Consider the following 12,460-nt stretch of genomic DNA (forward strand, 5'->3'; position numbering starts at 1 on the left):
CAATCTAAAAAAAAAAAAATACACTGAAGTACTGTTTATCACCTATCAGACTGGCAAAAATCTGAAAGTTTAACAATATACCCTTTTGGTGAGGCCATGGAGAAAAAAACACTTTCATATGTTGCAAGTGGGAATGGAAAATGATATGATTTATGTGAAAGGGAATTTGACAATATCTAGAAAAATTATTTACATATTTACACTTTGACCCAGTCATGCCACTTTTAGAAATATATCCCAAAGTTATATTGGCAAAAAAATCTGAGAATATGTATGAAGTGAGCTATTAATGGCTGCAGTGTTGTAATAGCCAAACACTGGAAATGCCCATTTTGTAGTGGATGTTTGAATAAGATGTAGCCCATCCACACAAAGGGAGCTGTAAAGAGAAATGAGACGGGCCGGCCCAGCGGCACAGCGGTTAAGTGCGCACGTTCCACTTTGGTGGCCTGGGTTTCACCAGTTCAGATCCCAGGTGCAGACATGGCACCACTTGGCAAGCCATGCTGTGGCAGGCGTCCCACATATAAAGTAGAGGAAGATGGGCACGGATGTTAGCTCAGGGCCAGTCTTCCTCAGCAAAAAGAAGAGGATTGGCAGCAGTTAGCTCAGGGCTAATTTTCCTAAAAAAAAAAAAAAAGAAATAGAGACATGAGAAATAACTCGACGTACTGCTATGGAGCGATTACTAGGACATATTTGTCAGTTGACAACCAACATAATGAAAATGGTGTGTGGTATGCTACTGCTTATCTAAGAAAGCTGAAGAAAGAGAAATAAAAAATTATAGATTTATGCTTATATTTTAAAAAATAAGGCTAAATCAAAAACTTAAAAAAAAAGATCAATCCTCTATAGGAGGAGGGAAAGGACAGGGTAGAGGGGATGGAGGTAGTAGCTACATTTTTCTCTAGATACTATGTTTTATCAACATGATCTGTTTTGTAAAGTTTACATAATTATGAAATACAGTCAAATTTTTAAAAATTAATCCCTAAAAACTGGAACCAAAATGAAATAAATAACTCTAATTCTATATTGAGTAGATGGCATAACCACACAAAGAGGGACATTTAAAGTACTTTTAAAACACAGTAATTTCACTATCTATCCCTTATAGCGTATACCCTAAGGCCAAAAAATTATTGTAAAGTCTTTTCTGTAATCAAGTTGGTGGTAGTGTTAGTATTGTTCTCAGTCTATTTTTTGTGTCTCGTGGGATAAAGCAAATGAGTAATTTCCCTGGGTGGTTGGGGTTGTTGGGAACCAAGCTTTTTCTATGGAAGCAAAGAGATACAAATCTAAGAACAATGAGGTTAATTTAAATACCTCGAATCCACAGTATATTTAATCTTAAACAAGAAAGAGTAGTTCCGAGCTCTGTCTACTGAAAAAGCCTACAAACTAGCACCATGTAGCAAAGAGTGCCCAGACTATGGCCTCTAATTACCACTTCCCACTAAAAGAAATTAGAGCTTCTTGGAAAAATGGCTGATTCCAGATTAGGGACAGAACATACACAAGTTGAGCCTGGAACATCACGTCATTTAAGTAAGAAAGTTTTCAGGGAGTACTTCAGTCATGCGAAAAGGCTCAGCAACCAAGTTGAAGAGTCTGTTCCTGGAAAGAGGAGATAATTTGAACATTATTATGAATACTAACTGCAATGGATTGAAACGCATCAAATACATTTAAATTCACAAGCTCTTAAAGCCTCACACCTCCCCAAGTCCCCAGTGGACACCTTTGCAGAACTTGTTATTTTGAAAACTGGTAGATAAAGGAAAAGGAACAGAGATCTTACCTTTCCTTTAGGAACTGCACCTCAGATAACCAAATAGTTGAGAGGAAGTTTCTCTTTATGGAAGTATTCTAGTTAATAAGTGAAGAAGAAATAATTGAATGAGAATATTACCGTTTGGCACTCCCTAATGAATTAAAGGACGTAGGCAATGCTCATCAATGGCTGCTATCACACAAAAAGAAGAGACATCTAAACATTATACACTTTTTGACAAAAGTGCACATCCTACCTATAAAGTATGCCCCCCCTCAAAATAATTGAACCTGAATCTTATGAATCCTCTAGATCAGAGACTATCAATAATTTTGCTCCCCAGGAGACATTTGGCAATGACTGGAGATATTTTTGGTTGTCACAACTGAGAGAGGGAGTGAGAGTAGCATCTAGTGGTTAGAGGCCAGGATTGCTGCTAAACGTTCTATACCACATAGAACAGATCCCCACAATGAAGAATTATTTGGCCCAAAATGTCAATAGTGCTGAGCCTGAGAAATCTCACTTTAGATCAAATAACCTATTAATATACAGTTGTATATACAGTGAATAGAGAAACATGTCAAATGATATCATGGGGACGTAATCAACAAAATCCAGATCATTGGAAACTCTACAAGACAATCAAACTAGTTCCTTCAGCAAATAAATTGCAAGGAAGAGAGAGAGAGAGAAACAGTAACTGGATATTTGGCAATATTAAGGAATTACCCTTTTAGGTGTTATAATGGTTTTATGGTTCTGTTTAAAAGAGGGTACTTATCTTTTTGAGATCTATACTGAAATATTTACAGATGAAATGTTATGATGTCTGAGATTTCCTTCAAAGTAATTTAAGATGGATAAGGGTGGACGGATGTGGGTCTAGATGAAATAAGATTGGTCAGGAGTCAATAATTGCTGAATTGGGTAGATAAGTACATGAAGATTCACTCTCTGGTATGTTAAAATTATACACAATAAAAAGTTAAAAGACTTTAATGGTTTGTTTTATAAAATGATAGTGATAACAGATGGCAGTTTTTTAAAATCTCCTTTACTTTACAGTAAAAAGGCGGCATCTTTTTGTCAGTATATTAGTGATCTATTGCTGCATAACAAATTATCCAAAACTTTGCAGATTCAAACTGTATTATCACATACAGTTCCTGAGTGTCTGGAATCTGAGAGCAGCTTAGTCAGGTGGTTCTGGCTCAGTATCTTTCACAAGTTGCAGTCAAGGTGTTGGCTGGGGCTGCAGTCACCTGAAGGCTTGTCTGAGCCTGGATGGTCCTCTTTCAAGATGGCTCACTCACATGGCAGTTGACTGGAAGCCTCCATTCCTTGTCACGTGTCTTCTCTACACGACTGCTGGAGTGTCCTAATGGCATGGCAGCTAGCTTCACTCACAACAAGAAATCCAAGAGAAAGAACAAGCAGAAGGCTGCAGTGCCTTTTATGACCTATTCTTAGAAATCATACTGTCACTTCTGCCATATTTTATTCATTAGAAGTGAGTCACTAAGTCCAACCATACTCAAGGGAAGGGAAATTCAGACCCACCCATTCTACACCTAAGGGAGCATTGAAGAATTTGTGGACATATTCTAAACCACTACAGTGTGTCTCCATTTTTTTTCTTTTAATTTTACTGGTTTATGACATCCTAAAGTGGTGGAAACTCTAGTCTCAGAAACTTAACCTAATTAAAAAAAGACTGCAGAGTCAGTTTTCAATTTATTGACGGACTGTACATATATTTTACTCATGAGATTAACCTGTGTCTCCTTACTTAATTATCAGAAGAGTCAATCTAAATGGAACCCTAATGGTATATAATAGTAAATGATTTTTAAAGGTGAAAATCATATATTGAAGCAATTTGAAAGAAACATGGAAGGATGAAAGTTTTCAGTTAAGAAAGTACTGACGTATAGGATAAATTCTGAAGGGTAAATTCATTTGTGGTATCACTAAAAATTCTCAATGAGATTAAAGGAGAGCACATATAGAGGATTGTTACAAACAAATGAACAAAGGCCAGCTCTTAGCTTCTCATCTCCCAAATAATCACAATCAGAAACATTCGCATAAGGCTGTATATAATCACGTAGTTTCCTTTATAGGAAAACATATCTTGTGCAAAATGCATGATGTAAGCTAAACAAGAACATCCTCTGCTCCTCCCAGGCATTCACATTGGTCTTGTCACATCTCTCAGAAGCCCTGTATCTTCCTGTTTGCATGTCTTTCTCCTCCATTGTATCAGAGAATCTCAGAGTAGTTCCTGGAGCCTCTGCAGCATGATCATCTGGGGATCTTATTAAAGACACATTTCTAGAGTAGACCCCACCCCTATCAAGTCAGAAAATCTTAGATTGCAGCCCAGGAATGTGCATTTTTAAAATTTAAAAAAAATTTTCCTTCTTCTCCCCAAAGCCCCCCCAGTACACAGTTGTATATTTCAGTTGTAGCTCCTTCTAGTTGTGCTATGTGGGACGCTGCCTCAGCATGGCTTGATGAGCAGTGCTAGGTCCATGCCCAGGATCTGAACCAGTGAAACCCTGGGCCGCCGAAGCAGAGCGTGTGAACTTAACCACTCGGCCACGGGGCCAGCTCCAGGAATATACATCTTTAATGAGATCCCCCAGGTGAATTTTTTGTGCACTAGAGCTCAGAACCACTGGATTAGGCTGTGAACATTCTGTGGACAGGGTCTTAGTCTTGCTCATCTCAGAATTCTTAGCCCCTTACCCTGTGTCCTTGTACCTTTCTTGGCACAGTCAACTCTAGCACTCTAGTAGGTATTAAATGTTTATGGAATGGAATTGAGTCGGAAAAATATCCACATATATTTTGTGCATTGTGAAGCATTGTGAAGTTTTAACTCCACAAAGTCATGAAGAGGTTCTACGTGATGAAACCCTTTTGGCCTTGTGTGGGTTTCGTGAAGTAGTCATGTATTATTTTTGCCTGTCTGCATCTGTTATCTCTTCTGATCACAAAACTTTGATTTTCCTTGGGGGAGCCACTCCTCTCTCATGCTCCATTCTTGTAGTTTGAGAAGCACTGATACTACTTTCTCTACAAAGAAGGTGAACACGTGACCTAGGTTTGGCCAGTCAGGGTACCATATTCCCCCAGACTACAGTGATGGGTTCAGTAATGGGTATGTAACCCAAGCAGGGATAATGAGAGCTCTACCCCAGATTTGCTGGTGCTGTTGGGAAAGATGTGGTTTCTTCATCCTGGGTTTGCTAAGCTGGTGGAACATGAGTCTGGATTTTCTAATGACCATCTTTGCCTCTACCTAGTCTATTTTCTGTCTTTATAGAGTTTCCTATTTTGGACACTTCATATAAATGGATTTCTTTGTGTGTGGATGGCTTCTTTCACTTAGCATAAAGTTTTCAAGGTTTATCCATGATGCAGGATGTATCAGCACTTCATTCCTTTTTCTTGTTGAATAATATTCCATTGTATGGATATATTCCCTTTTGTTTATCCATTCGTCAGTTAATGGATATTTGGATACTCTTTGACTTTTAATGGATCAATAAGTTCCTTTCTATTGTTAAGTACTTTTAAAAGAGTGAAAGAGCTGTAATACAGATGGCTCTAAAGCAAATATTGGAACATCAGATTTGATGAGTGATGAGTGTGATTTGATGGAGACAGTGAATAAAATATGGGAACTTTATTAAGACAGTCCTATGGGGCCGCCCCCGTGGCTGAGTGGTTAACTTCACTCACTCTGCTGCAGTACCCCAGGGTTTCGCCAGTTCGGATCCTGGGTGTGGACATGGCACTGCTCATCAGGCCATGCTGAGGTGGCATCCCACATGGCACAACTAGAAGGACCCACAACCAAGAATATACAACTGTGTACCAGGGGGCTTTGGGAAGGAAAAAAAATAAATAAATGAATCTTAAAAAAAAAAAAGTCCTAGAAAATGAAGAGTGTATCATTTATGCAACAATGCCTAATTTGTGTATTAAGCTTCAATTCACATTGGATATTTCGTAATTATGAATCATGATGCTTCATAATTATGATATGATGGCTTCAAGATTGGCAAATAGTGCCTTAAGAATTCTGCTCTGGGTGTTTATCACCTGCTAATCATCAGCCTTTCTTTCACTGTCACAGTCAATGAAGATGGTTTATGGTTGTCTGTGAAATAAGACTCAGGTTCCTCACCCTCCTCCTCTCCCGAAGGCTCTAAAAGAAGCGCACAAACTTTTTCAAATTTTACCAATGTTTTTACTGCTAACAATTTTAGGAAAACAGAGATTAAATATCATAATCAATGGTCTCCGAGAATCATAAGAAATCTTTAAAAGCATTAGTTATAGTTGTCCCTGGTCGTCATCTAAATATAAATTGGACTCAAGCCACTGTCTTCTAGATCAATGTTCCAGCATTTTTAGATGTCCCCTTGGGAGAGATGGATCTGTTTGTCAGAGAGGGACTGGACTACATGACCCGTGTTCCTTGGAACTCTGAAAGTCTATAATCTTCATCAACTCCTCCATTAACACCTTTCACAAGACATTTAATCAGGTGTAGGAGAAAGAGCACAGACTTTGGAAGCCAGACAGACCTGGGTTTCAAACCCAGTGTACCAATATTCCACAGATGTGTAACAAATTGCCACAAATTTAGTGGCTTGAACACATACTAATTATCTCACAGTTTCTCTGGGTCAGGAGTTCAGGCGTGGTTTAGCTGGGTTCTGCGCTTTAGGGCCTCACAAGGTTGTAACCAATGTGTTAGCCAGGACTGGGTTCTCATCTGGAGGCTCAGCTTCTAAGTTGAGCGACTATTTGGATGTGTAGATTTATGTATTTCATCAAATTTAGGAAGTTTTTATCTACTATTTTGTCAAACATTCTTTCTGCCCCTTTCTCTCTCTCGTCTCCTTCTGGGACTCCCATTATGTGTATGTTGATACACCTGACGGCATCCCATACATCTTTTTTTTTAGCTTCTTAAAGTGTGGTGCTTAGGTCAGAAGCATTAACATCATCTGGGAAGTTGTCAGAAATGTAAATTCTCAGGCCCTACCCCAGATACACTGAAGAAACTCTGGGGATGAAGCCCAGCAATCTGTGTTTTAACAAGCCCTCAGGCAATTTTGATGCATGCTAAAGTTTGAGAATCACTGTTTTAGACAGTTTGAGTTTATTGATTTAGGCTTGTCATATATCTTTCAATTAACTGATTCAGCAATTAATTCTAGTCACACACTGAACACCTACTAGGTGCTAAGCACTAAAGACACAATGATAAGACGCTATTTCTGCTCTAAACGTTAGGACACAGTCCTTGCACTCAATGGATCACCAAGTGTTGTTAGGAATGCTGCCACATAAACAGTTTATGAAAGGATATATATGCAAAAATGTAGTCATGAATAGATATTTTGAGAGCCCAAGGGAGGAGCACTGGATAAAGGAATTCATCTTAAAACTGGAGCAGTATAAGCATTAGTTCCAGGCTCAAGTGAGTCAAAGCTGATAGAGCCATTGTTTGAACAAAGGAGATGATGAGATAGAGAGTAGGAGAAGTGTGGTGTTGAGCAACTTTCTCAACCAACTGGGAAGAATCCATTTCTACTCTGGGCTCTAAATCCAATGCCCCCTTGCTGAGCCAAGTACCTTTTTATCCTTATAAAAATGGAAGTATCTGTGGAAGTGAGTACAAGGCCAGGTATAGGTCATTTATCATTTGGTGTGAAAGAAGAATCTAAGAATGGAGTAAAAATTTGTAATGGACAATTTCAAATATAAACAAAAGTAGAGAGAATTATATCATAAACCCCTATGTACCTATAATCCAACTTTTGAGCTAGTTGTGTGAGGACCAAATGAGATCACGTATGTAAAGCCTTTAGCAGAGAGTCTGACTCTCTGTAGGCTATCGATAATGGCTTATGCACCAGTCAGGGTTCAATCCAAAAAGCAGAACCACTCACTAGAGGTTAATCACAGGGATTTGACCTTATTCAAGTGGGCTGGTTTCACAGTCTATATGAGGCTATTGTCTTTGTGCCTGGGATAGAGCCCAAAGTCACCAGGCTGAGCTGGAACCTGCATCAATCTTTCACTGCCTCCAAGCCTCTAACTTCTAAGCCGAAGATGGCATCCTTTGTCATGGAGGCAAACGTACAGCTGGCTCAGCAGTTGGAGTGGCTAAAGTAGGATCAGGCAGGAGCTGGAGGAACTATGGGCCTGGCTGCTGCCCCATGCCAATAAGGTCAGCATCAGATAAGCATGTGAGCTACAAGAGAGCCTGGTACCTTGCAGCGACCTTTCAAACATAAACAATCTGGCTGTGACATCACTTTTGCCTTCTAAATCTCACGCAACATGTTTCTTGTGGCTTGCAACCCAGAATTATGCACAGAAGGGAATTCAGGGATACACAGTTTCAGTTATCTATTACTGTGTAACAAACTACCCCCAAATGCAGAGCTTAAAACAGTAGCAATCATTTATTTAGTTTAGGAATATGCAATTTGGGCAGGGATCAGTGAGGACAGCTAATCTGCTCCACATGGTGTCAGCTAGGATGGCTCCAAAGACTGGTCAGAGGCTCACTGTGGAGCAGAATCATCTGAAGCCTTGCTCCCTCCCCTGTCTGGTGGTCGACGCTAGGTGTCACCTGGAACAGCTGGCACTGTCTTTCTGTGTGGTCTCTCTCGCATGGCAGCTTTATGGTAGCCAGACTTCTTGGAAGTTCAGGATTCCAAAGATATATGATAAGAAAGAAAGAGAGAGAGAAAGATGGAATTTCTTTTATTTATTTGTTTATTTTCATTTTTTGAGGAAGATCAGCCCTGAGCTAACATCTGTTGCCAATCCTCCTCTTTTTGCTGAGGGAGACTGGCCCTGAGGTAACATCCGTGCCCATCTTCCTCTACTTTATATGTGGGACACCTGCCACAGCGTGGCTTGATGAGCCGTGTGTAGGTCCGCACCCAGATCCGAACTGGCGAAGCCTAGGCCGACAACGTGGAAGGCACGAACTTAACTGCTATGCCACGAGCCGGCCCCCAAAGATGGAGCTTCTATTCTGGTTCTGCCTTTTATTAGCTATGTCGCTTTAAACTTCAGTGGGTCATTTATTCTCTCTGAACCTCAGTTCTCAAATTTTAAAAGTCAGGATTTATTTCGGGGTTGCCCAGAAGAAGACCCTGTGGCAATAATTTGAGTGAAAGTAGTTTATTTGGGAATTAATCCCAGGAAACATCAGACGGGAGCTGGGAAGGATACAGGGAAGGGAAGAAAGCCAGTAAAAGCTACTTGAGCAAGTTACCCCTGTGGGCAACTGGAGCTTAAAACCTCTGGGGAACCCTGGAGAAACACTGCAGAATCTATGTCTCAGAGCTATCTCACCAAAGGGTTGAGGGAGCTGGGATATTTATACATCAACCTCCATCAGTCATTGGTTGAGGACTCTGGAGGGGTTGGTGTGGGTCTTAACTCCCCAGTACCTTTCGCCTGCTGAGTTTCATGTAGGTGGGAAAAACCCTCAGACAAAGAGATATAGGTGCTGTTGGAGGAAAATTAAGCAGATTTGCACTGAAAACAGCAAGAGCTGAAAGGATATGAACAGGGCTCTGACAAGGTTTGCTACAGAGGATACTGGTTGTTTTCTTAAGGTTGTTGAGTAATTAAAATGAGATGATATACAAACAATGCACTCCTGTGTGATGGCTCCTCTCCTTGCTTTGGATCCTCCTCAGAGGATTCAGGGGAGGTCCTCAGAGGTCCTGGCGATTTCAACATTCCCCACATTACCGCTGTCAACTTCCTAAAAGACAGTCTCAAGAAATAGCAATAATATAAATGGATTACCCACCTCCATCAATGGACATTAGGGTAGATTCTATTAAATTCTACCTATACCTCTAATAACCTGTCACCCTATAGGAGCTCAGACTTCTCCTGTGGTTCTTCATAACTGAGTCTTATCCACATAAGGCTAGCTGCCTTCCTTAATCTTACTTTAGCTCCCTCCCCTTCCACAACTCCCACCACCCCCGTGTGTTCTGGAACTCATGATCTGGTGACATTGTCCAAAAAATGGCTGTAAACTCACGTTATTATGATATTGGACTGCTAAGTTTGCGGTCATATGATACTTAACTGCACATCTTTGAAGGTTTCTGGGCAGAGGAGTGACATCCAATCTTTGGGAAGACTGGTGTTCAGGATTAGAAGAGGGCAGGAAAGAGGAAAAAGCAGTGCGTGTGTGTGTGTGTGCACGGACGTGTGTGTTTGAAGTTATAACTACCCATTCTGAGGCATGCGAGATGGGAGGCCCTGACTTGGCGTGAAGCGCAGCGAATGTAAAGCAAGGGGTCGATATGAAAGGGGCAAAGCCTGCTGTCTCAAAATAAGCAACGGCCGGGGGTCGGAAGACTCGGGTCCCAGAGCATGCTGCCACTGCCAGCTTTGCAATGTTCCTCGAGCCTTTCCCCATGTGTAAGGTGGGAATGGCACTACCTCGTAGGGTTACAGCGGGCAGCGAGGGGACAGCGCCGACAGCGCGTTCAGCACGGTGTCTGCAACAGGGTAAGCGCGCCAATACAGCTTTCTCTTCTATTAAGATAAAGGCGCGGGAGATAATACCATCCACATTCCAGGGCTTGCTGTTTAAGTAGTGAGGCTAAGTATAGGGCATGTAGTAGGCAATCAACCCCAGTCCGTCGCCTCCCGTTGCCCCCACGCCGGGAGAGACCCCGCGGAGATGGCCAGGGAAGGCGTGCTCTCGCGCCCCGGCTCCTAGGCCTCCCCCCACCGCGCTCCTCCCGCGGCGCGCTGTTGCCGGGGCCCGGGCACCGCCCAGCTCCAGCGCAGGCCAATGGCGGCGTGGCCCGGGCACCGCCCAGCTCCAGCGCGGGCCAATGGCGGCGCGTGGAGGGCACCGCCCTGAGCCCGCACGGACCAATAGCAGCGTGGCCCGGTGTGGGGGCCGCCCCTAGCCGGGCGAGGAGGCGGGGAGGCGGTCACTGGCTCCGCCCCGCTCCCCTCTGACCCGGTGTCTCGTCTCTCCGTCTTCCTGTTCCAAACCACGTGGACGCGCCGGGGGCTGCGGGGTTGCGGGAGGGAGCCCTGGTCGCCACCGTCGCCGCCGCCGCCGCCGCCGGGTTTGCGACCCCCGCGCCAGTCCGAAGTCACCGCGCCCCGGCCGCCCGTACCTTTGTGGAGGGCGCGCACATGGCGACCCAGGCGCACTCCCTCAGCTACGCGGGCTGCAACTTCTTGCGCCAGCGTCTGGTCCTGTCCACTCTGAGCGGGCGCCCAGTCAAAATCCGAAAGATTCGCGCCAGAGACGACAACCCGGGCCTCCGAGGTAACTCTGGCGGGCAGCGCGCGGGGTGGGCGCGGGGGCCGAGGGGAGACGGCGCTGATGCCCAGGGGCCGGCGCGCGGGCAGCCTCTGGGTCCCGCGGGCGCGCTGGGGAGGGCCAGTGGCGCGTCGCCTCCACATTCCTGCGAGCCGGAGGCTGGGGGGGGAGGCGGGGTCGGGCCCCGAGGGGTGCGCTCAGCTGCGCGCTGCGCTTGGCGTCTGCCGGGCGCTGGTAGTAAACAGCTACACGTTTTCCAGCATTACGTGTTGCAACAAATCCCTAGGCATCGCCCCCTGGCTTGTCTTCAGTCCCTTTTGCCCTCGCCATAAACCTCTCAGAGGAGAAAAACAGTTTGTTGGACCAAAATGTGGTGAATGGGCTGATGTAAAGATGGAGCGAGATTTGGAGAGAAAAGTACCACTGGTTGGTTCCGTACCCTGTCCCAAAACAGGTCTGAGAAGCAGCTGCCCCCTTCATCACTGGCTGTTTCTGTCGCCATGATTTCTCGGCTGCCTTCACACCACTCCTTGAGTGTGGGTTAAAGAATTTTTAAAAATTCTGTGTTTGTTTTCAGCCATGACTGTGATTGATGTGCGCAGGACAGGAGCTTTGAGATAAATTTTTAGCAGTCATGGGCCTAATTGCCTTGACTTTAGTATAGGGTTGGTGACAAGCGCTAAACTACAGGCTTCCAAGCTCCCTTTTGTGTCCTACAAAGGTAGACAGATTAAAAATGGGCCCCATTTAAACACACATCGAGTTAAATGGCTCCGATTTTCATCTGGTCCCCTGGAATAAGATACATGCATTTGAAAGCTTCTGTCTGGTTATCCCAGGTTGGGAGACTCAGTTAAAGAAAAAAAGGAAAAACCTATGTGGACATTGAAGGAGAGGGTTTGTGGTTGGTCCTGGAAGTTTCCTGGGTCGTATTGATGTGTTTGGTTTTGTGTTAGTTCCTGTACTAGGTGGCCAGCCCATTTCATCATCTGTCTGAATTCATTTTCTGAACAGTTACATTTCTGCCTCTTTTGAATGATGATTCGTTGCAAAAAAGGGGAAAGTGCCATGTCACTGATGGAGATAGAAGGTTAGGAAGGAAAGAACCAGAAGAACCTTCATACGGTGAAGAGGAACCTGGTGACAGTAGGAAAGGCTTGTGTTAGTACACGATTACTGCCCTTGCTGTACAGCTCAAAAACACAGAGGAAGTTAGGGAGGGACTGCCAGCATGGTTTATGCTAGATGCTCTTCCTCTCAACCTTTCTTTTCCTTATTTTGAGTCTGGCCCTTGGGCAAAGCAATTGCTTGATTGCTCTACTCTG

The 12,460-nt window shown here is 43.7% G+C and overlaps 1 protein-coding gene across 3 annotated transcripts in view; it reads left to right on the forward strand.

Annotated features, from left to right (window-relative positions):
* Positions 1-10,755: 10,755 nt before the first annotated feature.
* The window catches only part of RCL1 (RNA terminal phosphate cyclase like 1), a 69,683-nt gene continuing 67,978 nt past the window's right edge, over positions 10,756-12,460 (forward strand). For 2 of the 3 annotated variants that reach the window (XR_002803225.2, XR_002803226.2), the window contains exon 1: positions 10,767-11,141. Coding sequence is in view for 1 of the 3 variants with exons in the window: in XM_023627308.2 (XP_023483076.1) it covers positions 11,006-11,141 (136 nt within the window). In the remaining 2 variants the exon portion in view is untranslated. Of the gene's footprint in view, positions 11,142-12,460 lie in introns of all 3 variants that reach the window. The other variant, XM_023627308.2, reaches the window with a different exon arrangement.

Source organism: Equus caballus, chromosome 23 (genome assembly GCF_041296265.1).
Source record: "Equus caballus isolate H_3958 breed thoroughbred chromosome 23, TB-T2T, whole genome shotgun sequence".
Lineage (NCBI taxonomy): Eukaryota > Metazoa > Chordata > Mammalia > Perissodactyla > Equidae > Equus > Equus caballus.